General features: G+C 37.4%; 3 protein-coding genes across 4 annotated transcripts; 1 reads left to right on the top strand and 2 right to left on the bottom strand.

Annotated features, from left to right (window-relative positions):
- Positions 1-358: 358 nt before the first annotated feature.
- On the bottom strand, positions 359-8050 carry LOC103150052 (ezrin-like). Its single transcript, XM_007569487.2, has 7 exons — positions 6941-8050; positions 5848-5931; positions 4914-5009; positions 4003-4125; positions 2834-2979; positions 2401-2497; positions 359-1792 (listed from the first exon to the last, which is right to left on the bottom strand). The coding sequence occupies exons 1-7, from the start codon at positions 6950-6952 to the stop codon at positions 1676-1678; spliced, it is 675 nt and encodes a 224-aa protein (XP_007569549.1). The 5' UTR covers positions 6953-8050; the 3' UTR covers positions 359-1675.
- Positions 8051-8580: 530 nt separating this feature from the next.
- Positions 8581-11971, bottom strand: nenf (neudesin neurotrophic factor). The gene is made up of 4 exons (XM_007569486.2): positions 11684-11971; positions 11510-11570; positions 11290-11393; positions 8581-9110 (listed from the first exon to the last, which is right to left on the bottom strand). Exons 1-4 carry the CDS (start codon positions 11822-11824, stop codon positions 8934-8936), a joined length of 483 nt encoding a protein of 160 aa, XP_007569548.1. The 5' UTR covers positions 11825-11971; the 3' UTR covers positions 8581-8933.
- Positions 11972-12747: 776 nt separating this feature from the next.
- Positions 12748-19344, top strand: pacc1 (proton activated chloride channel 1). Of its 2 annotated transcripts, none has more exons than XM_016680400.1 (8): positions 12748-13268; positions 14351-14462; positions 14612-14821; positions 16471-16625; positions 17431-17573; positions 18315-18456; positions 18531-18638; positions 18713-18801. In XM_016680400.1, the coding sequence occupies exons 1-8, from the start codon at positions 13233-13235 to the stop codon at positions 18734-18736; spliced, it is 930 nt and encodes a 309-aa protein (XP_016535886.1). In that variant the 5' UTR covers positions 12748-13232; the 3' UTR covers positions 18737-18801. The 2 variants fall into 2 exon arrangements, with proteins under 2 accessions (XP_016535886.1, XP_007569546.1); XM_007569484.2 differs by having other exon boundaries at positions 12760-13268; positions 18733-19344.
- The last annotated feature ends 1712 nt before the right edge of the window (positions 19345-21056 follow it).

Genomic DNA, 21056 nt, shown 5'->3' with positions numbered 1-21056 from the left:
TAGAAAAACGGTTTATCCCATCTACATTGGTCAATGCTAGCTATGCTAACTAGCATTAGCATTCACAACCAGTTCTGCTAGCAGGGAGAGAAGCTGTATCATAGGAGAGAGCAATGTGGGGGAGTGGAGCAGTGCATGATTGACACCGCTAATGTAACCAGATCCTTTCTGCCTTGGACTGGTTTTATTGAATGATCAGAGCCGTGACACGGGATTTCTTTAAAATGGATGGTTTCTCGATTTATTCTGACAAGAACAACAAACAGAAAACAACCGTGTTACAGGTTGCCCGCTCCAAGTCCTACACAAAACAAAAGTACAAAACATAACATTTTATGTAATTATAACAAAAGAGAAATACAACCAGGTTACACTAAGACCCGCCTCCGGGCCCTAATTGGTTGTTTCTGGTTAGCACTGGGAGAACGAAGAGGAGCTCATTTTATTCACATGTCTCATACCTTATTGTCACGACACAGTGACAGTCTTAACAAATATATTTAAGAATATATTTTTAATGAAAGCTACATGAAAGATTTAAGAAAGTTGTACCTTAAAATGGCTAACCTTGTTACTTTTGTGCTTTTAAACTTATTAGCCATCTTTAATACTGCGGGTCATAATGGTTTGGTGTCAAGTTTAGAACAAGTACAACCCTGCCCAGATTTAAAATTATAGTATCTCACAAATATTTATTAAATTTTTTTGTGGGGTCCATATTTGAGGACCCCAAATATATTTTGACTTAATGTTATTTTTAGATAATCTGCCACCCATCTGATTTACAAGCCCATTCAATAAATTAGAATATTATTGAAATGTACAAATGTGTGAAAACATGGTGAAACACATTATGTAGATTAATTACATGCAAACTGGTGTTTTCCAACCTTTATTTCTGTTAATTATGATGACTTTCCACTTACAGTTAATGAAAACATGACATTTAAAATTAGAATACTACATCAAACCAATAAAAAGAAAAAAAAAATATTGTGCAGAATGTAGAACAGTGTGCAATCCTAAAGGTTGTTTTCAAAAGCATATAGTCACTTTATTGAAAGTGACTATATGTGATGATCTCCCAACACCTTTAACAGGATTCCAGCCCTGTGAAGCTTACAGGAAATTGTCTGTGCTGTAAACAACCATCCCTCACTGCAGAGAGATGAGCGCCGAGCTGAACTTAATTTGGTATTTGGGAGCGAGGCCAACGCGGAGTGAACAAATTCAAATTGTAAAATCACTTAACAACTCCTCCTTGTGTTTGCTGGTTAGGAATCCAAATGGGAGAAATCCCAGACTGTCCCTGTGAGACGAGATTTGAATTGAGCGGAGTTGCACAGGAAGCCAACACCCAGGCTAAGTTTATGTAAGTTATCCCAAGAAATCTGGCGTGAAAGAAAAGAAAACTCGACCCACTTCTGGAGAAAATGAGAAGCCTATTTTGTCTTTTTAAGAAATCTTTTAAAGATGGCATGATCTAAATGAATGACCTGAGGATGTCACTCGTGTTGACATGGTTCCAGGATGGTAAAGCTTTCAGATTTATAAGGATACTAATTAAAGAAGTCTTGTATAACCTCTTTGTCTAAATCAGTTCAATTTGGGCTTATTTAATCCCCAACTCTGATGATCTCTTCCACATTCTCTGCTCTCTGGCCTGAGCCTTCAACTACTGAACCTCGATGCTGTCGGGCTCTTTGCGGCGACAGTACAAGTGGTAGCCCATAGCAAGCTCCAAGATGCTCTTGCATTTGTGAGAACCTTCTTCAGGGTACACCTGCAAAATCTACAAAAAAAAAAATCTTCATGAAACACTGCTCAACTTACAAAGGGAATTGAAAACCCTGTTAGTCCGTTAACTACGATGGCACATCAGGATCATTGCAGATAGAAAAAAAAGGAGGAGTAGATTTCCACCGAAAGCCTCTGAAATTCTTGAGACTAATTAAAGAAAAACAAGATTTCGGAGTAGGTTGAAAAGAAAGGAAACTCAGAAATATTTAATTAATCTCAGAAAAATTCCAGGAAAAAATTTTTTTTTTGAGACTATTCTCAGAAATTTTGTCAAAAAAAGAAACATTTCAGAAATTTGGGTGGTGGGGAGGAGGGGGGGTCTTGGAGATTCCTGAATGGACATTTAGAGATTTTTTCTAAATTTCCTGGAGTTTCAAAAGCTTTTTCGAGACAATAATCTCAACATTTCTGCATTCTTTTGCTAGAAAATGTTTTGACTTTCAAAATGTGGAAATTTCCTTATTTTTATCCTAGAAAATTTCTGAGACTAATATCAAAATTCCTGAATTCTTTTGGTGGAAATTTTCTTCCTTTTTTTTTCCCTAATATGCCATCACAGTTAACACATTAGACAGATCATAGGAACCACTATGTACTTACAGGGACTCTCTTTCCCATCGTAGTGATGTTCAATTTCTTAGAGTCGTAACTTACTCTTCTGATTTCATCCCACAGAAATTGACTCAAAGGGGTTAATCTAGAAAAATACATAATTTTAAGACAGCTGAGTGAAACAAGCAAATGCATTGTGAAAACAACATTTGGGGATGTTGAATCCTTGCCATAGCGAAATGAAGAGGATTGTGTCAACGGCCTTTTGGAACAACTGTCAGTGTGGTCAAATGTGCAACTCAAACGGAAAGGGCAACCGAGGTCAATGACTGAGGTTTCAATGCTAGTTTGTTGACCTCATGTCCACAACTGCATGTAAACACGGCCGAATGCTATTAATATGTTCAGTTAGTGATGTTGCAATTATAATGTAGCTTTTGCACAGCAGAAACTAAATATATAGGCCAGCTAACTGTCTTACTTGTTGTCTTTTGGGTAGATTTTAATACCAAACGCATGCACTCCCAGCCACAGTTCTGTTTCTTCTTGTCCTTCATCTTGAAGTAAGTAACACCAAACATGTCCAGCATTTGTGCGATCTTCAGGTACTTGATCACAGCCTCTTCCCTGTTTTAGTAAGACATATTCATATTTTGGGGTGTGCGGTGGTGGCACAGAGGTTAAGCACAACTCACATATGGAGGCCTTAGTCCTCGACACAGCTGTCGCAGCTTCGATTCCTGGCCTCAGCAACCTTTATTGCATGTCTTCCCCCTTCTCTCTCCTGTCAATTAACTATCAAATAAAAGCCACAAGAGCCAAAAAAAATCTTTTTGTTTTTTTTGAGCAGAAATCTTAGCATTTTGCACTTGCGATGCTAGCTTGAGGAGCGATTATTCTTCTTTTGGGTTTTATTGGCGGTTGGCAAACCAACTTATGGTGCATTTACCGCCCCCCATAGACAAAATAGTTATTACCCATGGGTTATAATATGTCTATTTGGATCTATGTTATTTATGTCTATACCGCCACCTACCGGACAATCTTGAGGAGGATTTAGCTCCTCGAGCTAGCATAGCAATTTTGACAATGAACCAATTAGAATGAGATAGTCAAATAACGTTTCAATTAGTTATTTTAACTTATATATATATATTTAAAAATATATATAAACAGATTTGATTTGATGATTTTATATCATTATACACACAGACACACACACACACACATATATATATATATATCTACATATATGATTTTGACAAACAAATTTCATGAATTCATTTATTAAAAATGACTTTCGTAAACAAGATAAAATGATTTAATAAATAGATAATTTTAATCATCATTCTTCCAGAATATATATTTTTGAATTATTCCCTCAAACTTTCTGAGACCCCCTTAGCGCCCTCTGGTGGGCCCCCACTTTAACAGATGCTGATCTAAATGATTCTAAGCAGGTGTTTTCTCGTTACTTCAGGTATCAAATTATTTATGAAGTCTGTTAATGTGTCAGTGAATTCACAGGCGTAATGCATAGTAGGTGGTTACTCACTGGTTGCTCTGCTCATACTTTTCTGCGCATGAGTCCAAGATCTTGGCAGCATCTGGAGGGCAGCAGATATTTCCTGAGAGAATGTCCTCCCTCACCTGCAGGAAGAAGAGCCTCCTGGTGACGTCTTGGATCAGCTCCCTCTCTGTATCCTCTGGGTAAAACCGAACTCTGAGCTTTAACTGCAGGGAACTCTGATTCTTTGCAACCCGAGCCAACACCTACACAGAAGATTAAAAACGCAGATTAAAGATTTAAGCATGCAGTGGTAAACGAGGAAATGAGATATAATAATAATAAAAAAAATAAAGACAGCATAAATAATAAGTAGCATGCTGATCAAAAACCAGGGATGAATGGTGAATTGAGCTACAATGGAGCCAGACTTAAATGTAATCAAGGTTCTACTCTGAGGCAAGTCTGGCAGTAATTTAAAATCAAAATCAAGTGTTTTTAAAACACAATAAAAAAGCTTGTAAATACGCTAGATGTATTTGTAGCTAATGCTTTTTATTCAGGGGCACTGAAAACAGATGTGCACCACACCTTTCAGATTTTTGTTTATAAAATGTTTGGGAAAACCTGTCCCATATTACTTTCACTTTGATAATTATGCACTACTGTTTACTAATCTTTCACATAAAATGGCATTAAGATCATATTGAAGTTTGTGGTTGAAATGTGAAAAAAAGAGAGTTCAATATTGGAATGATAATAATAAAACATAATTTAGAGTTGCAAGTTACATGCTTTTAACATTCTCTCCGTCTTATTTTTAACACTGGATAAATTAAGTGATGAGGCTTGCCCTATTTTCCTGTTGTAACTGTTTTAGCAAACGACTCGAATGGAGTTGCGCTCAAAGTTCTGCAAAGTTCTGGAAAAGCGCGATTCGGAAGGCAGCGTGCATCGCAAAGGAAGGCAGTTAAACAAAATGTTTAATGTCTGTTGTCAGAAATGGATGAATCAACAATATTTATGAACCAAAACATGCAAGACAACATCTCACTTTCTTCTCAAGGTTCAGCCACTTGGTGATTCCTTTGCTGTCGGTAAACTGAAATCCAAAGTACCAAATCTCATCCAGGTCGATGGCCTTGGCAACCTGAGAAATAATTACATACAGAGAGAAACATGGTGACAAACACAGAGCTCAAATAGCTAGCTTAAAATGCAGAGTATCAGGTAAAAATTGGATATTTGTTAAAATATGTTGTTATTAAATCAGTGCTGTGCACCAGAGTGTTTGGAAAGTGGGAATATTGTGACTTTTGCTTTCTACTTCCTTACAAATAATAATGTGCAAATACAATTTTAGAGATTTCAAGCCAACTCTACCGCATTCTTTTAACACGTTTTTAACCACACATGCATACTTTAGCCTTTTTTAAATGTATTAGAAAACATATTTCATGTTTTTATGTCAACATAAAGAACATTGACATTGTTTTGAGATCGTATGACTGGATGAGCTTTTCAGTGTGTCAGTTTTAAATGCAAACTCAACAGTGGAGCTAAAACAGGAAATAAAACATTTCCATTCCCGTTTTTTGGTTGGAGGTTTTTCTTCCATACAGCTGAATATTCTTGGCCTAATTTTTCTGTATCCTCCAAATTACACATAGCAACAATATATCCCAAGTTGAATTGGGAGGAAAAATAACCCAACATCTGCCTGTAAAATATAAAAACTTGACAATAGCTACATGTCTTTTTTTATTACACGTGATTTATTGCATTTCTAATGCTGTTTTTAAATGTATTAATCTTGAGCATTTGTGGTCTGTAACTTCTGCTTTTTTTTTTTTTTTTTTTTTTTTTTTTTTTTTTTTTTTTTTTTTTTTTTTTTTGCACCATAAGAGCCTTGTTTATCGTTTCAATATACGTTTAACAAAGGAGTGGGATTTATGAAACACATTTAATTCACCACAAAACATACAAACCATTTCTAGGAGCTCCTTCCCTTTAGTTGTGGGTTGGATGAAGAACTCCTGCACTCCATCCATCCTGGTGACGTAAACCGTTTTCTGCAGCAATAAAAAAAACAATAAAATTTTATAAACAATAAATTCCAAGGTCCTTTATACCCAAGTTAATTTTTAATTTTAAATAGAGTAAAACTCTTAGTGTATGGCAATATTTAATAAATTAGAATATTTTTTTCCAATGAGCCACATTTGTCTGTTTAAAGGTATTTAAGCAGGTATTAAACATGCTTTTCAGAAAATCATTATTTCTGTCTTATAAGTGTTTGTTTTTCTTTTGGTTTTATGTAACGTTCTAATCGTAGCCTGTCACGACAATAAATTGTCCCAGAAGTTATCGCGACAAACGATAATATTGTTGTTTTGAGAGTGTATTTGAGAAATGTAATGGTAACAGCAAAATTAATCCAAGAACACATTCTCAAAGATGAATAAATTTAAAATTCTGATGAACATTTAACACTGGAACCGGAAGACATTTTAAATATCCAAAATAAATGAACAAAACAACAAATAAAATGAATTATGAAGCCTCTGAACAAAATTGTTCTCCAAAAAACGGGGCTAGATGAGTCCAAAGCACCAGACTGAAGACTTTTGTCATCCAGTTTTTGTAGAAAAAGAGACAGAAGAAAAATGCTAAATCATGAAAATGAAAATTATTGACCTTGTTTTAATTTATCATCCGATTGATTTATTGCTTATTGTGACAGGCAGAAAACCCTGATTATTAACAAAGACAGAGGCTTAAAAAATTGTCATAGTGCAATTAATCCATCTGATTTGTTTAATGAATTGAGTTACGGAAATAAATGAAGGTTTCTATATTTTAATTTAGTGAATGTGTCCAGGTAAGAGCATATAAATCCTCCTACATATATTCTTTACATCTAGAGCCGTTTGATGGATTAGATCTCAACAGACTGTTAAGTCGCATCGATTCACAAATACAGATGAACACATCAAAAATATCATCAAAAGTACATGGAAAATGTCAAAGATGGCTGAATTATTTACATCAAGAACAAGCGTCGCAGAGTTACGTTCCTACCATTTTGGACATCTTGGATGAACTCCGGTAGATTAAAAACAAAAAAGTCTCAGAGGCAATAAAAACCCGTTGACATGACGGGTAGAGTGTGAACAGTGACTGGAGGAGCTGATAGATTTACTTCCGCTGTTAGGGCCTGGACACACAGCTCCACCCAAAGACAATCCCCCGTCTCAGCAGCTGTGACCTTTGATTGGAGACATACATAAAGTACACATGCTTTTTACACTCCGCCACATCTCAGACGTAGGACCTATAAACTCTGCTGGGAAACGGACAAATTCTGATCCTGTAAACAGGGGAAAAGCTGCAGCAGCACAGGCAGTAGTTAAAAACTATGGGTGTTTTAAAAAGAAAGGTCATACGTGTACGTCATCTGTTTTTGCACCTCTCAGATCGAGTTGAATAAAAGAGTGTGAGGCGCAACGCAATTTTTTTCTCATTTAAAAACCAGGTTTCCGCAGGGATCTTAATGTCACAATAAAACCCAAACATCAAGCTAATCCTACTCAAAAACGCACTTATGTACCCCACACAAAGGAATACATTAAAAAACTCTTCTAGCCCAACAACGAAAACAGTCCAGTTGTGAATATTTATTTTTAGGAGTTTTCAGCTTTTGTTCCTTTTTCCTACTAGTTTGTGAGCTTCTGTCATGTGAGGCTTTGTCATGGAGTCATCTGGGAGCCTTGAACTTCAGTGGACAGACGGGGGATAAACAGAGGCCGATTTTTATTGAAAGTTATAAAGTGTCCAGAGTTTTGCTGCAAGGCTGTTTCACTGTAAGAGGCGTTGGTGCATTGCACGAAGTGAGTTGAATGGTAAAGATAGAGGATTGGTTTTAAGTGATTCAGTGGTCTCTCAAGTTAATAGTTAGGTGGTTAAAACTTGGGCGCCATTGGGTGCTCCAGACTCTCAAAGCTCCAATCCAAACTGGCTTTGAATAGACAAAGTCAGCTAACGCTAAGCTTCTTCAAAAGCTCTGACCTTAAACATACTAAAAATCAATGGACCAACCTTAAAGGCGCAGTACTATGTAAAACTGACTTTTTTGTTTCACTTTCCATCATGTTATAAAGTTATCCTTTCATCAAAAACATACCTGTAATCCTTTAGTCACCATGGCAACCATTCAGCTGAGCAAAACGCCCGGTTGGACCTAGCTCCGCCTTTGAGGTGTAGCTCCTCCTTTCTAACCTTCCTCTTCACAGAGCAGCTCTCCCCCGTGACTCCCCGACTCAGTTCCTTCAGACTAGCCAGCAGCAATTAGCATATCGTATAATGCCGTACTCATTATATGAGCTGCTTCTCAATGAAAAATGTTGTTGATATTAATCGAGGAGCCATGTTGTGATGACTTCCTGAAGGCGAAGTTTCAGAATGAACAGAGATTTTAAAGAGACAGAGGCCCAATTTCAAGGTGTTAAATTGCAATGTCAAATTTCTTTTAAGTCATATTTGATATATATAGCATTTTTAGAACAACTGAAGGTGTCATATTTACTTGATTGCGCTATAAAATAATACTGTGTGGATGCAAAACAAGTCATCCTTACCCGTTAAAAGCAGTTTTAGGAAACTAGCCAAAAGTTTAACTTTTCATAAAAACAGTGATTAAATAACTGACTTTGGTGGTATTGTTTTTTTGTTTGTTTTTTTAAAATTGTGATTCAAATACAAACAGAAACGGATGTAGCACACAGACAGAGTCAGGAAGTAGTCTGATTATTTCACATTTTTGAAATGAACATTTTCTATGAATATTAGTAGTTTTCTGCAGGACTAATAAAATCTCTCTTTAAGGCAACAACCAGGGTAAAAATAGACGACTCAAGCAATTTGTCAAAACAGAGAAGACAATGAACCCACAGGGAACACTGAGCGTTCAAATAAGAATAATGGGAACAAATCTTACACTACAAATAGTGTTCTGATAGTGTTAGATCAGAACACTGTTTGATCAGAGTAGAAAAAACAAAAACCCAAGATGGCATTAAAATTCATCTCTGGTTTGAAAATGAGGCTGGGCTTCTGGTTTGAAGTCTTTTTTGGGGCTTCCGTCCGCGTTGAGGAGTCGTGCTGCGGTGTAACCCACGATGGGATACTTGGCTTTGTACGTTCCCTCAAACACGCTGTCCAAAGACTGGAGCTGCTCCTCCGTGAGTCCGGTCTGTAGATGGAAAGATAAAAAAAATAAATAAATCTTTACAGTGCTTTGCAAAACTATTCATACCGGCTGAACGTTTTTTTTGTTGTTGTTTTGTTTTTACATTTGATCACATTTCAACCTCAAACTTCGCTGAATTTCATTTGTGTTTTTGTGAAAGACCAATAAAACGTGTCGCTTATCTGCGAAAGGAGGTGGAATGGATAACAATATTAACACATCGATTTCAATTTTTACAAACAAAAAATATCTGAAAAGTGTGGTGTGCACTTCTATTCATGGTATTTACTCTGATAACCCTGCTCATCCTGAACATCAACCACATAGTGAAGCACAGTGATGGCAGCATGATGCAGTGGGGACGCCTTTCTACCAGCGGTGCAACAACTCATCAGTGGATATCAATTAAATGATTAACGATCCAATTACACAGATGCAAAATGTAAATATTGATCCATATCGTCACGTTTAAGATGTATTTGTTCTGAAATTTTCAAATGTTTATTTCAACGCCTGATATCTCAAAGAGCTTCGAAAGAAAATGGTCAAATCATGTTCTAGTTGGTTTTTGTAATGATATTGATGCGAATGGTTTTGTTAAATTAGCAAATCATTTCAATCACAGATTTGTGAATTGAAAACCAAAAGGTTTGACTCAAGTCATACAAAAGGCAATGCTATCAAAAACCAATTTTGAAGACATTCATAAACAAATTTCGGACATATTCTTCCTCTCAATACTGCGGCATTTAGCAAATGGAAATAACTGTAGTAATTCTAACTGGCCTAAAACAGGAGAAGTTTGGCCTGATTTAACGTGAGGTGTGTGCAAGTCTTTTCATTGGGTGTACGAAAGCTTCTGGTTTCTGCTGCATGCTGGCTCCACGGAGCGCCGACCTTCGCCGAGTAGCGTCTGATCGCTGCTGAAGAGGAGAAACTCGAGGGTCATCTTTGCTCCAGAGGAATCTGAATCTGAATCTGTCACAGAATGATGACGATGTTCTGGTGACAACAGCAGGAAGTTTGGTTGTGTTCACTTTGCGAAGCCAAAGCGATGAACAATATCAACTGTCTTCTTGACAATGAAGCTGACGGCATTTATTTCTGCGGAGCAAAGCTGAGATCGCTACGATCTAAACTTTAAGCGAATCTGAGAGTTTTCATTTAAATCGTGGAAAAGATGAACTTACCTAAAACAAACACACTTTCTTTGAAGATATGGTGGCATGATAAATTATTTCCCCTGAGATTTCTTTTGTCACACATTTCTGTTTTCAGATAATATTTTCAATCATTTAGGGGAAATAAATATTCAAACATACCCAGCACAATGTGAAAATACAATAACTCTGCTTAGCTTGCATAAAATGACCTGTGATTAATCACATTTGAGTAAATTTAATTAGCCACATCCAGACCTAATTACTGCCTGACTTGTAGAACAGACAAATTGTTTCATTGCTGTGACACATTTAACAAAAGAAAAAAAAAGATACCTGAAATTGTGGGGGAAATATTCTGAGGATTAATAAGAGGTGGAAAATTGGCACACTTACAAAAAAATAAATAAATCACACTGATGGCTAAGCATGGCAGTGGCAGTGTGATGGTGAGGGGCTGCTTTGCTTCCTTAGAAACTGGACCACTTGATGTAAATGATGGAACAATAAATTCTGTCATCAAAATTAAGGTTTTTGTGTGTCCTAGTCAAAGCATGCACTTAAATTCAAATGTGGTAAAATTATGCTTAAAAACCCTCAAGTGTAGCTGAAATAAAATCACTGAATCGCAAAGAGAAACGAGAATGTAACAAGTGAAATTATTATTTGAAGGCTGTTTATCTTTTTTTTTGTCTGATATTAAAAATTGCTTGGGGTCGATATGATCATGTGAAAGCAGAGTTCGGGATGGTGTGTGTAATGAGTTTTAGTCTGGTTCAAGCTGTTACGCTTTAGTGGTCATTACTCTTGAAAAATGAAAGGCCCCATTGTGAAAAACAAACTATTTCAAAATCCATATTATGGAGTGGTGCGTTCATGTGAACTGAAAGTGGATGAAAATGCAGATCTGTTTTCGAAACAAAAGAAGGATTGGATATTCTTCTATGTATGGACGCATGTCAATCTGACAACAGTTTGGACAATTAAGAGGGTGGCACCGCCGATCCTTTTGTGTTGCTCACAGTGTCTGACGTCAGGTCTGCTGGGTTCAGGGACATCTTGGCCACAGCTCGGGTGGAGTCCTTCCCAACTAGAGCGTTATATGAAGCATCTTTACCATAAAACTCTGCAATGAGCCAAACAAACATTGGAATGTGGGTTGACAGAAAACTGGTTTGGGTTCAACTATTTCGGAGGTTTTGAAATGTTTTCTTTCATCGTGCTCCACTTTTTAAAAAATACCTTTTCCTTTGGAGACGTCAAACACAACACCTTTTATTGCCATGTAAATAGGCTGGCCTTCCTGAAACAGGCAGGTGACACAAAGGACAGTAAGTTATTCCTTATCACGATTGAACAGAGCGCTCATAAACACATATTTAGGAACCGGGGAGTTATCAAAAGCATAAATTTTACCTCACTGCCGTCGTATCTCTGGAGCTCCTCCTCAGTGAAAAGTCGCACAGGTTTTGTGGCTGGTTTGTAATTTAACTGAACCTCTTCGGCTAAACTCACAGAAAGAAGCACGAACAGGACCCAAACCGGCGTCGTTGCCATGGCAGGGACGTTGTTTGACGGATCTCGTGCGGAAACTCATCCAGGAACTTAACCCTTCGTCATACTTTCGGTGTTGCGTTTGTGAACTCTCGGAAATGTGACTAGTCTTGTCAGAAAAGGTTTGTGGAATTAAATTTATTCAATCAACTACGTAATGTAAGTTTTTAGGTGATTTTATCTTATTTTTGATTCTTTTAAAACTAAACGTATGGATTCCTCTGGATGTCGATGTTGATAATTGTAATCGGTATGTTGCCAGGTCCCTCTTGAAAAACAGATTTAAGATCTCAGCAAGGTTTTTATGTAGCAAAACAAGGATTATTATTATTATTATTATTATTATTATTATTATTATTATTATTATTATTATTATTATTATTATTATTATTATTATTAATATTGTTGTTGTTATTTGTATTTTTATACTTATACGGGTATTTGACTGTAAAACTAGTAAACTTAAGGTGTTTAAATGTGTTGCATAAATAATAAATTTGACATTGACTTACATTAGTTTCTCTGGATATCATTTTACATTTTAGTAGTTGGTATTTGTGGAAGACTGACGACAAATAAATAAATAAATGAGGAAATACATCTGCAAATAAAAATACCCAGATAAGGATTTATACCTTGTTACAGCAAGATAACTGTACAGCTTTTTCAGCATACAACGTAGAAAATAATGACACAAAAAAGACAAGAATTTCGTTATGTAAACTTCTGAACAAAGCACTTGGGTAAAACAAAATTCATTTTTGGAGCGATAAATGGCAATGTAAATAAAAAAAATTTGGTGGTTTTAATTTGGGGGTGGGAGGATTACAATATTGCTGTTTAACGCTTTTACAATAAAAGTATCTTTTGGAGTAAAAAAATTAACTTCAGGGATAAAGAGGCTGCAGTCCAGGGTTCGACTCCCAACCGTGAGGCATTTGCTGACTCTCTCTCTTTACCCATTTCCTGTCTGGTGACTGTTAATAAAGACCTCTAATGCCGGAAAAATACTTTTTTAAAAAACAGAGAGAAGAGCTTTGAACGTTCCGTGAGCATGTGAACACAGCGATAGGTTCCATCAGACTAAGGAAAGGATGGAGGAAACAAGAAAGCACGTCAAGGAAACAGCAACCTTTAAAGTGTATCGCAGCCTGTAGAGGTGCCTGGTTATCACGGGATGGGCCGCTATTATCGCAACCAAGGCTGCTTGAGTTGGGGGTGGGGAGAGGAGCTGAATGAGTTGGGGGTCTGGGTTGGAGTAGACACCGGTGAACTGGAGCGCACGCCAGGGTTGGCCAATGACATTTCCTTAAACATGCACGCTTTACCTAAAGACAGTTCTGTGAACAATTAGAAACAGCTTCAAGGATTTTACGACAGCTCCAGTCAGAGGGGAAAGAAGAGCGGAGGAATGCCCGGGACGAGAAACAGGAGTTCATACCAACAGGTAACATTATAACTTCCTCTTTTTTTTGTCTTTCACGTTTGTCCAAATAATCCATAAACAACTCTCTTCTCGTCATGTGACTATGCTGTCGAGGACCGGAGCTGAAAACGGCATGCTGCTTCATAAGTCATGTAGTACCACGCTACAAAGCAGCAGGTCGTTGTTTAGCTGTTGCCATTTTGGACGGATTTTGTTCAAAGGGCAAAAACATTCGGCGCTGCGATTAAATGTACAGTTATAAAGTTGTTTTCTGTAGTTTTAAGTTTAGCTTCATTAACGGTGTGAGAATAAGTAAAGCTGCTGTAACACAGTAATAAACTAGTGGAGTTTATAAAGTTTGTCCAAATATATAGTGCTACTTCAATACAATAAAATTAAAACTTTAATGACAGTCTTTACGTCCATAACAAGAATAAAAAACAACAGCAACATATAAACCAAAGCAAATAATTTAAAATATTTCTAAAATATAAAACTACAATATAAAGAAAATTCTGAACTGCTTAAAAAGAAATCAAGTTCTTATTTAGTTGTGGCAACAAGTTAATATCATAATAAAATAATACTTTATAAAAGTAACAGGAAAAAAAACTTCAATCATGGCTGCATTTATTACATTGTGAAACATGCTGGGTCAAAACAGTCCAACTACATGTTCATGAATTTGTTCATATACATAAACAAATTCAACGCTGAGTTGACTAAACATTGCCCCAGCTTGTTTGGTTAAATGTTTAGCCTGAAAAAAATATATATTTTAGGAATGGGTTAAAGATAATAAATCAAAATTAATACTGGTTAGCCCATGCATGTTTTTGTGCTGTGGCAGTCCTAATCACTGTTGTGTCATTCATCTCTGTTTACCTCTGCTGATTTCATCAGATGACAGGTCTGGACTGGTGACTCCAGAAGCTGGCAAAATAAAGCTAGAGATACAATTAGGCGTTAGACATGAACTTGCTGAAGATGTTTCACACAGAGACGGGTCTTCATAGTTATCCATAAAAACTCTTTAATGACTCTTTGCATATTTAAAGCTATGTCAAGATCAGGACGCTTTTCTGTTTCTTTTAAATAAACAGTTCAACGATGAAGATTACGAAGGCGACGAAGGCAATGGTCAGTCTCAAGACTCTATCGACGATGTTGACGAGGAGACGGTGCCTGTGGAGTCCAATGGCAACGTCAGACAAGGCAAGCGGCTGTTCCTCGGTTTAATCTGTTTCCGTTAGGAAAGTAGGCACACCTAGCGTCATGGGGTATATTCCTTCTGATGCAGTTCGTCTCAAAGCATCACTTTCTGTTTGCCCTCATGTTTTTAACCCTTCCTTATTCTTCTTCAGAGGATGACATGCGAGGGAACAGTCCACCGCGGAGATTCAGCAAAACCTGCATGAAGAACGTCTTCACCGTGCTGCTCATCTTCATCTACCTGGTGCTGACTGCCGTGGCGATTTTCCTGGCCTACCAAACCATCTCCGACTTTCTGAACAAACTCAGTCAGCCTGTCATGTCGGTCAGCTACAAGGAAGTGGACTCCTTCTCCCCTCCTGGTTCGTATGAACGCAGCACAACGCATGTTGCACTGCAAACTTTAATGATAAACCAACACAAAGTAGGACAACTTACAAATGCAGAAAAAGAAAACTAAATAAACATACAGAATCATAAAGGACAAAGAAAACACCATACATATGAGGAATAAAGCGGTGATGAAGTCGCAAGTAAAAAAAACAAAGTTGAACATATCATTCAACATATCATTGACCATCTTTCAATCCATGACCCAAATATGAAATCTGAATTGTCAGGCTTTATTAGGAGAGCCGTGGTAACTTTGGAGTACAGGGGCAAAGTGGTGATAGAATCAGTGGTGCTGACAAGGGAGGATCCCAGGGGGCCGTGGCCCGTTTGAAAAATGTTGGGCCGCCCCATTTGTCTTTCCAGAAAATCATGTTCATGTCACTGAAAGGAATACAGAGTCATCCTCTTCAATGAAGACATACATGCAAAATCCAAAAGATAAATAAATACAAAATAAATTAATTGATTCAAATTTCTACTGGCCTGGTCTGGGCACCCCTATTAAAAAAATGTCCAGGGGTGTCTCGACTGTATAGAATAAATATTTGTCATTCACTCCCCAAATCTGGGAGTCTGGCAAATGGAAAGCCATCAGCATTCCTCTTTTTTTTAGGTTTCCCTAAGTCATGTAATGGACAAAAACATGTGGTTGAAGGCTAGATGAGACAGAAATGTAACTTTCTGTTTGACATGTGAAACACAGTGGCAGCTGCGTCACGCCTAAAGGGACAGGGAAGCTGATTCCAGTGGAGCAGAACATGGATGAAGCTAAGAACAATGAAGAAAGCCGAAAAAGACCAATCCAAATGCAAAATGCTAACGCCAGAGATACAAAGGAACGGCTTAGGTCACACAATGTAAAGGTGATTAGAGTGATTAGAGTGGCCCATTCAAAGTTCAGGTCAGAGTTTGATTAAGAGTTTGTGACGAGATTTGATAAAAGCCGTTCAGATTGATTTACAAACTGTCTGAGCTTGAGCTGTTTTGTGACGACGACGAGTAAAACATTCTCCAGATGTGTGGAGACACACAACCAATTACACTGACATGATTATTCTTAATTATACTCAGCTTCGTGTTGATTTCTCACATAAAATCCTCATGAAATACTCTGAGAATTGTGGTTGTGATACGACAACATAAGCGACCATTATCCAGGCTGCTAATTATGTTTCCTCCTGTGGAGAAAGTGTTTGTCTTTGGGTAAATTTTGTCGAGGTACAATGAGCAGTTTGTGAGGCGTGTTTACATAGTAGAGAGGGAGAGTATTTGGCACTTTAAGGCTTTGCTTCACACCTACTTTTTAGCACCACCGGCAATCAAGTCGGTGTAAATAATAACGAGCAAGCGAAGGTGTTAAACATGGATATAACACATTTTTATTGTATCGCGTCACGTTACATACCATCAGCGCTGAAATGCACAATGCCAGGCAACTGATCCAAAACAAGAAAAACCGCAGCGTCTGAAAAAAAAAATTAATAAAACGAATTCAAACACAAAGTAAAAGATCAAATGAAATCAAGTAAGTCCACTCTAAAGCTGCTGTAGTATGTATCCTATCAGAGTGTCTGAACTATAAAAAATTCAAAGTATTTTTGTTTCTGCCTCTGAGCAGGTATCGCTCTGTTTCCTGACGATGCTCAGCTGCTGAGCTGCAAACATCACTACCATGACAACATCCCACCTCTAGTGGACCCTGGTACGCCTCAGGAAGGGGACTGTGAGATCACAGAGGTCACTTACTTTGGGCCGTTCACAGAGCGCAAACAGGTACACTGTGAACACATTGATTCAGTCAGTAGAGAACATGTGACCTGAAAAAGTATTCATACCCCTTGAAACTTTTGACATGAATTTTCAAATATTTGATGATAATGGAGGCCTTTCTTCAAAGGGCTGTCAAATAAAATACCCCACAAAATACTCTGAAGTTTGTGGCTTTAATAGGAAAAAATGTGGAAAAACTTTTAGAGGGGCAGAATTAGATTTATGTCATGTTATATTGTTCCCTCATCAAAAACATACCTGGAGTGTTGCTTTGATTCTTTGACGCATGTTTGAGAAATCCTTTAATCTCCATTGGCAACCATTCAGCTGTTCAAAACGCCTGGGTGGACCTAGCCCCGCCTTCGAAGACAAATCTCCTCCTCTGAACTGCAGTTTTCACTCTTTTGAGCTTCCACCTCCCCCACTGAGCTCCTTCAAACTAGTCAGCACCAATTAGCAAATACCTGGTGGAATTTCATATCTGCTGAGCTCAGAAAAGTTCTGGAAAAAACATTGTTGCAGGGTTAATAGAGGAGCCATGTTGTGATGACTTCCTGAGGGTGGCGTTTCAGAAAGAACAGCAGCTTCTTAAAGAGACGGAGGTCCTATTTCAAGGCATTAATCAAATTTCTTTTAAGTCATATTTAACATATGCAGCATTTTTATACAAACTGAAGGTAGCACAATCAATTGACTGTGCTATGAAAACACACAATACTGTCTCTTTAAGTGGTTTGACCTTTTTTTATGTGAACCGTCGCCGTTGATTTACAGCCACACATCGTCTCTCTCTCCTGTTGTGTCACAGAAACGGGCCGTGGTGGTCCGTGGCCCATCGGACGTGAAAAACAAAGAGCTGATCTTCATGCAGTTCAGCCAGAATGAAACCCAGGAGGACTTCAGTGCCATTTCATACATGCTCTTTGCGAAGTTCAGTGACTTGATTGAAAGGTAAACGCAAACTCTAAAGTATTGATCCTGCTTTGTTTGCCGTGGGAGATAACCGCCACGGACAATCGAGTCTTTGCCGATGCTGCCTCTGTGTACCTTCGTCACGTTTTCAGGCCGTCTATTCATTGTATCGTAAGATAATGTTGAACTTAAAGCAATCAGCTTTTTCTTCAATCAGGTGGAGTAAGCGTTTATACGTTAGGTAGAAAAATAGAAACGCCTCTGAAACAAGATCCGACTGGTTTAATTCTTGCATGTTTTATCACCGCAAAGTAAACCTTTGGCTGAACAGTGTGTTTCACAAACTGTCCCTCATCACTCTATTGGCGTCGAAATGTTTGTACCTCTGTAAAAGAACAGGCACGGATAGTAAAATGTCAGCTGGATATCGCAGGGAAGTGATCGCGTTAGGTAAAAATTGACTTAAAAGTTAAACCTCTAGGTTGTTGGGAGTTCACCTTTATCTTCTGAAATGTGTGATCAAACAGCTGCACAGCCTTGAAAAGTATTCATACCCTTTGAATTTTCTCACCTAATTGTCACCTTAAGTTTAGTTTTTACCCTGAAAGTCTTCCACCGAAAGGAGGTTCCTCAAAGTCCAGACAATGAAACACAGTAAAGTTTGTAGTTGCAATGAAATGTGAAAACGTTTAAGGGCTATAAACACTTTTTCAAGGCGTCTGAAGTTGAACCAGTCTGAATCCGGCAGCTCATGTCTCCTCTCTTTCCCGGCACCTCAAGCGCGAACAAGTCCGAGTTCATGAGGGACTGCGAGCGGAATTACTCCATGTGGACATTCTCTGGAGGATTCAGAACCTGGGTCAAAATGTCTCTCGTGAAAACGTCCGGCAGACGCAGCGAAGCGGTGGAGTTTCGGCAAGAGGTATTACCGGCTTACGCACACGAAGACGTCTTTATCAGAGGCTGCGCTTTCACGATTTCTGTTCGTTCTTCTAGTCGGGAGTGGTGAAATTCAACGACAAGAGGTCTGAATCAGAGCAGACGGTTCAGCTCTTCTTTGTTGTCTTCGAGTGGCGAGATCCTTACATTCAGGAAATCAGGCTGGTAAGTTTTCCCAGAGATATTGTCACCCTCGCTAGAATAGCCTGCACACGTGAGTCTGTCAGTGTTCAAGTCAGCTGTGCTTCTGTCTATGCAGATAGTGACTGCAAATCCCTGGAGCTCCATCGGCATCCTCTGTGTCGTCTTCATGGCTCTCTTCAAGGCTGCAAATTTTGCCAAGCTCACCATAAAATGGATTATTAAGATGCGCAAGAGGCACCTGAAGCACAAAGCAAGGGAGCTAAACTCGATAAGCTAAAACGCAACGCAGGAAAACTGCTCGCACATGCTGGCATGGAGAGAAATGTTCAAGTGAATGATTTTTTTAATCACACATGCTGTTTTTTTAACGCTGTTATATACATATATTTTTGATAATTGGAGAGTAATTTACACTAAGGATTGGAATGTAAATTTTGCACACACAGAGCTAGCTACGTTTTAGCAATTTAGATTCACCAATTCACTGTGGCTGTATTTTCTTTATAAAAGTGAAATATTTTGTTGCATTTCTAAACATTCCTGGGGAACACAACTTTGCACATACTCAGCAATGTTGCTGAGAAATGAGATTCTTTAAACTTTTTTTGTATGTTTTTTTTTTTTGTGAAACTGAGAAACAGTTGTGCTAGATAACTTGAAAAGGGAGTAGTGTAGTGATTCTCTTTTATGTACTTTGTTTAACAAATAAAAATGTTTGAAACATTTCATAGATTATCTCAAAAGGGATTATCAAAAAATGAACTTTTGAACTTTTTTTGAACTTGTGGTCTAACAATGACCACAATGATACTTTTTCATCAACACAAAAAGTGGAAAAAGAAAACAGAAAATAAATGAAAATTGAACTTTTTTTTAAAAAATGTTTTAAAATGTATACATTTTAAAATGTATACATTTTTTAAAAAAATGTTCAATTTTCATTTATTTTTTGTTTTCTTTTTCCACTTTTTGTGTTGATGAAAAAGTATCATTGTGGTCATTGTTAGAGTTGACTTAAATTATGAATTTGTTAGTTGTTACTATTCATATAGTTCCATTTTGATGAAAATAAATTGGATTTCATGCCCAAAGTATTGTCTCCAAATGTGATTTAACAAGTTTTAACAAGATTTAACCAGTGTTTATTTAAATATGTAGCAAAAAATTTAATTTAATTTAAAAAGCTGCATTATACGCAAACGCAGTTGGCAGCTAAAGAAAAATGCACATAAAATAAATCGAATTGTAGCAAAGTAAGTGATGACCTACTAGTTTGTTTTTGGGGGAAAGTCGTAATTTCTGACGGTGTTCGTTGCTCCTACACAGACTGTGCTCTTGAACGCATCACGGGATGTGGTTCACTACGAGAGCGGATTCGAAGGAGGATGTTGTTGTTAGCTTCTGCAGTAAACACACTATTGCACACATTTGGAGCTTATAAAGGTAAATGACAGCCATATTTCATTACTTACTGTGGACGTAAAAAGTTTATGTAGCTTCACTCTTGTCACGACAATACAATAAGATATCTAGGTGGAGCAGAGGTGAAACTGGTGGAGCTGGTAAAACAAGCTGTTTCTAGCTTGCTAGCTTTAGCTTTAGCTCAGAAGGGAACTTTTTTAACTTACTGCTCTGCTGAGTATTATTTCCTTTACATGTTGCAGGCATATACACAATTTATAATTAGCTACACCTGGAGCTGTGGAGTGTATTTTAGAAATTTCCCGGGTCCTTTTCACATTCTTAGAAGCTAAGCTAAATATCTTTGCTAGGTAGTTCATAGCCTCTGCGACCCTCTACCCAAATCAGTAAATTTCTTTTGGAAACAAAGGTAATAACAGTCAGATAAATGGTTTATTTAAGCACTGATTACATTTCCTAAATGAATACATTAAATGTTGTAAGGCTAATGTAATATAACTTTGTGTTGGTTGCTGCAACTAACTGTTAGTTAGCTATCTCCTCTCTTTGTTGTTATCTGCTTTTTTTGTGCTATAGTGATATTTAGGACATGTTAATTAAATTGTATTACGCAGTTTATGTTTTAACTTTTTAGAGTCTTGCTTTTTTAGGGTATTGCTAAATGCAAAAAAAGTAGAGACAATTTAATTCAATGATATGTTATTCTCCTGGAAGCCAAACTAAATGTAGAAACTTTTCTAATTTTCTTCTAAGATTCTTTAGTGTAGCTGGCAGCTGCAGGTGTTGAATCCCAGACTAAATGATTTCAGAATATTTGCTTTTATTTAAAACAGGACGTTCAACATTTATCCTAGTACTAAAAATCCCCCATAATATTACAATTTTAACGGATGCCTTTTTTTTTTTTTTTTTTTTTACATTTGTTTTATTTTGTTACTTAGGCTTTTTGCAAATGTAAAACATAAGTGCCCACTAATTTAGAAAGTTTTCAAGAGTTATTTGCTAAATGTTTTATCT

The sequence above is a fragment of the Poecilia formosa genome, unplaced genomic scaffold (genome assembly GCF_000485575.1).
Source record: "Poecilia formosa unplaced genomic scaffold, Poecilia_formosa-5.1.2 Scaffold241, whole genome shotgun sequence".
Lineage (NCBI taxonomy): Eukaryota > Metazoa > Chordata > Actinopteri > Cyprinodontiformes > Poeciliidae > Poecilia > Poecilia formosa.
Note: the sequence above shows the minus strand (reverse complement) of the source record. Positions and strands in the feature narration are given on the sequence as shown.

Bases quoted from the DNA above. Each gene is read 5' to 3' on its own strand.
- LOC103150052 (XM_007569487.2), bottom strand. The intron at 2,980-4,002 runs GTGAGGGAGGAC...TTACTAAAACAG, and splicing joins GGAGGCTCTTCTTCCTGCAG to GGAAGAGGCTGTGATCAAGT. The intron at 2,498-2,833 runs GTAAGACAGTTA...GTATTTTTCTAG, and splicing joins ATCTACCCAAAAGACAACAA to ATTAACCCCTTTGAGTCAAT.
- nenf (XM_007569486.2), bottom strand. From the start codon at position 11,824: ATGGCAACGACGCCGGTTTGGGTCCTGTTCGTGCTTCTTTCTGTGAGT. The intron at 11,571-11,683 runs GTAAAATTTATG...TGCCTGTTTCAG, and splicing joins AGAGATACGACGGCAGTGAG to GAAGGCCAGCCTATTTACAT. The intron at 11,394-11,509 runs GTATTTTTTAAA...GGCTCATTGCAG, and splicing joins TGACGTCTCCAAAGGAAAAG to AGTTTTATGGTAAAGATGCT.
- pacc1 (XM_007569484.2), top strand. From the start codon at position 13,233: ATGCCCGGGACGAGAAACAGGAGTTCATACCAACAG. The intron at 16,626-17,430 runs GTACACTGTGAA...GTTGTGTCACAG, and splicing joins CGTTCACAGAGCGCAAACAG to AAACGGGCCGTGGTGGTCCG. The intron at 18,457-18,530 runs GTATTACCGGCT...TCGTTCTTCTAG, and splicing joins CGGTGGAGTTTCGGCAAGAG to TCGGGAGTGGTGAAATTCAA.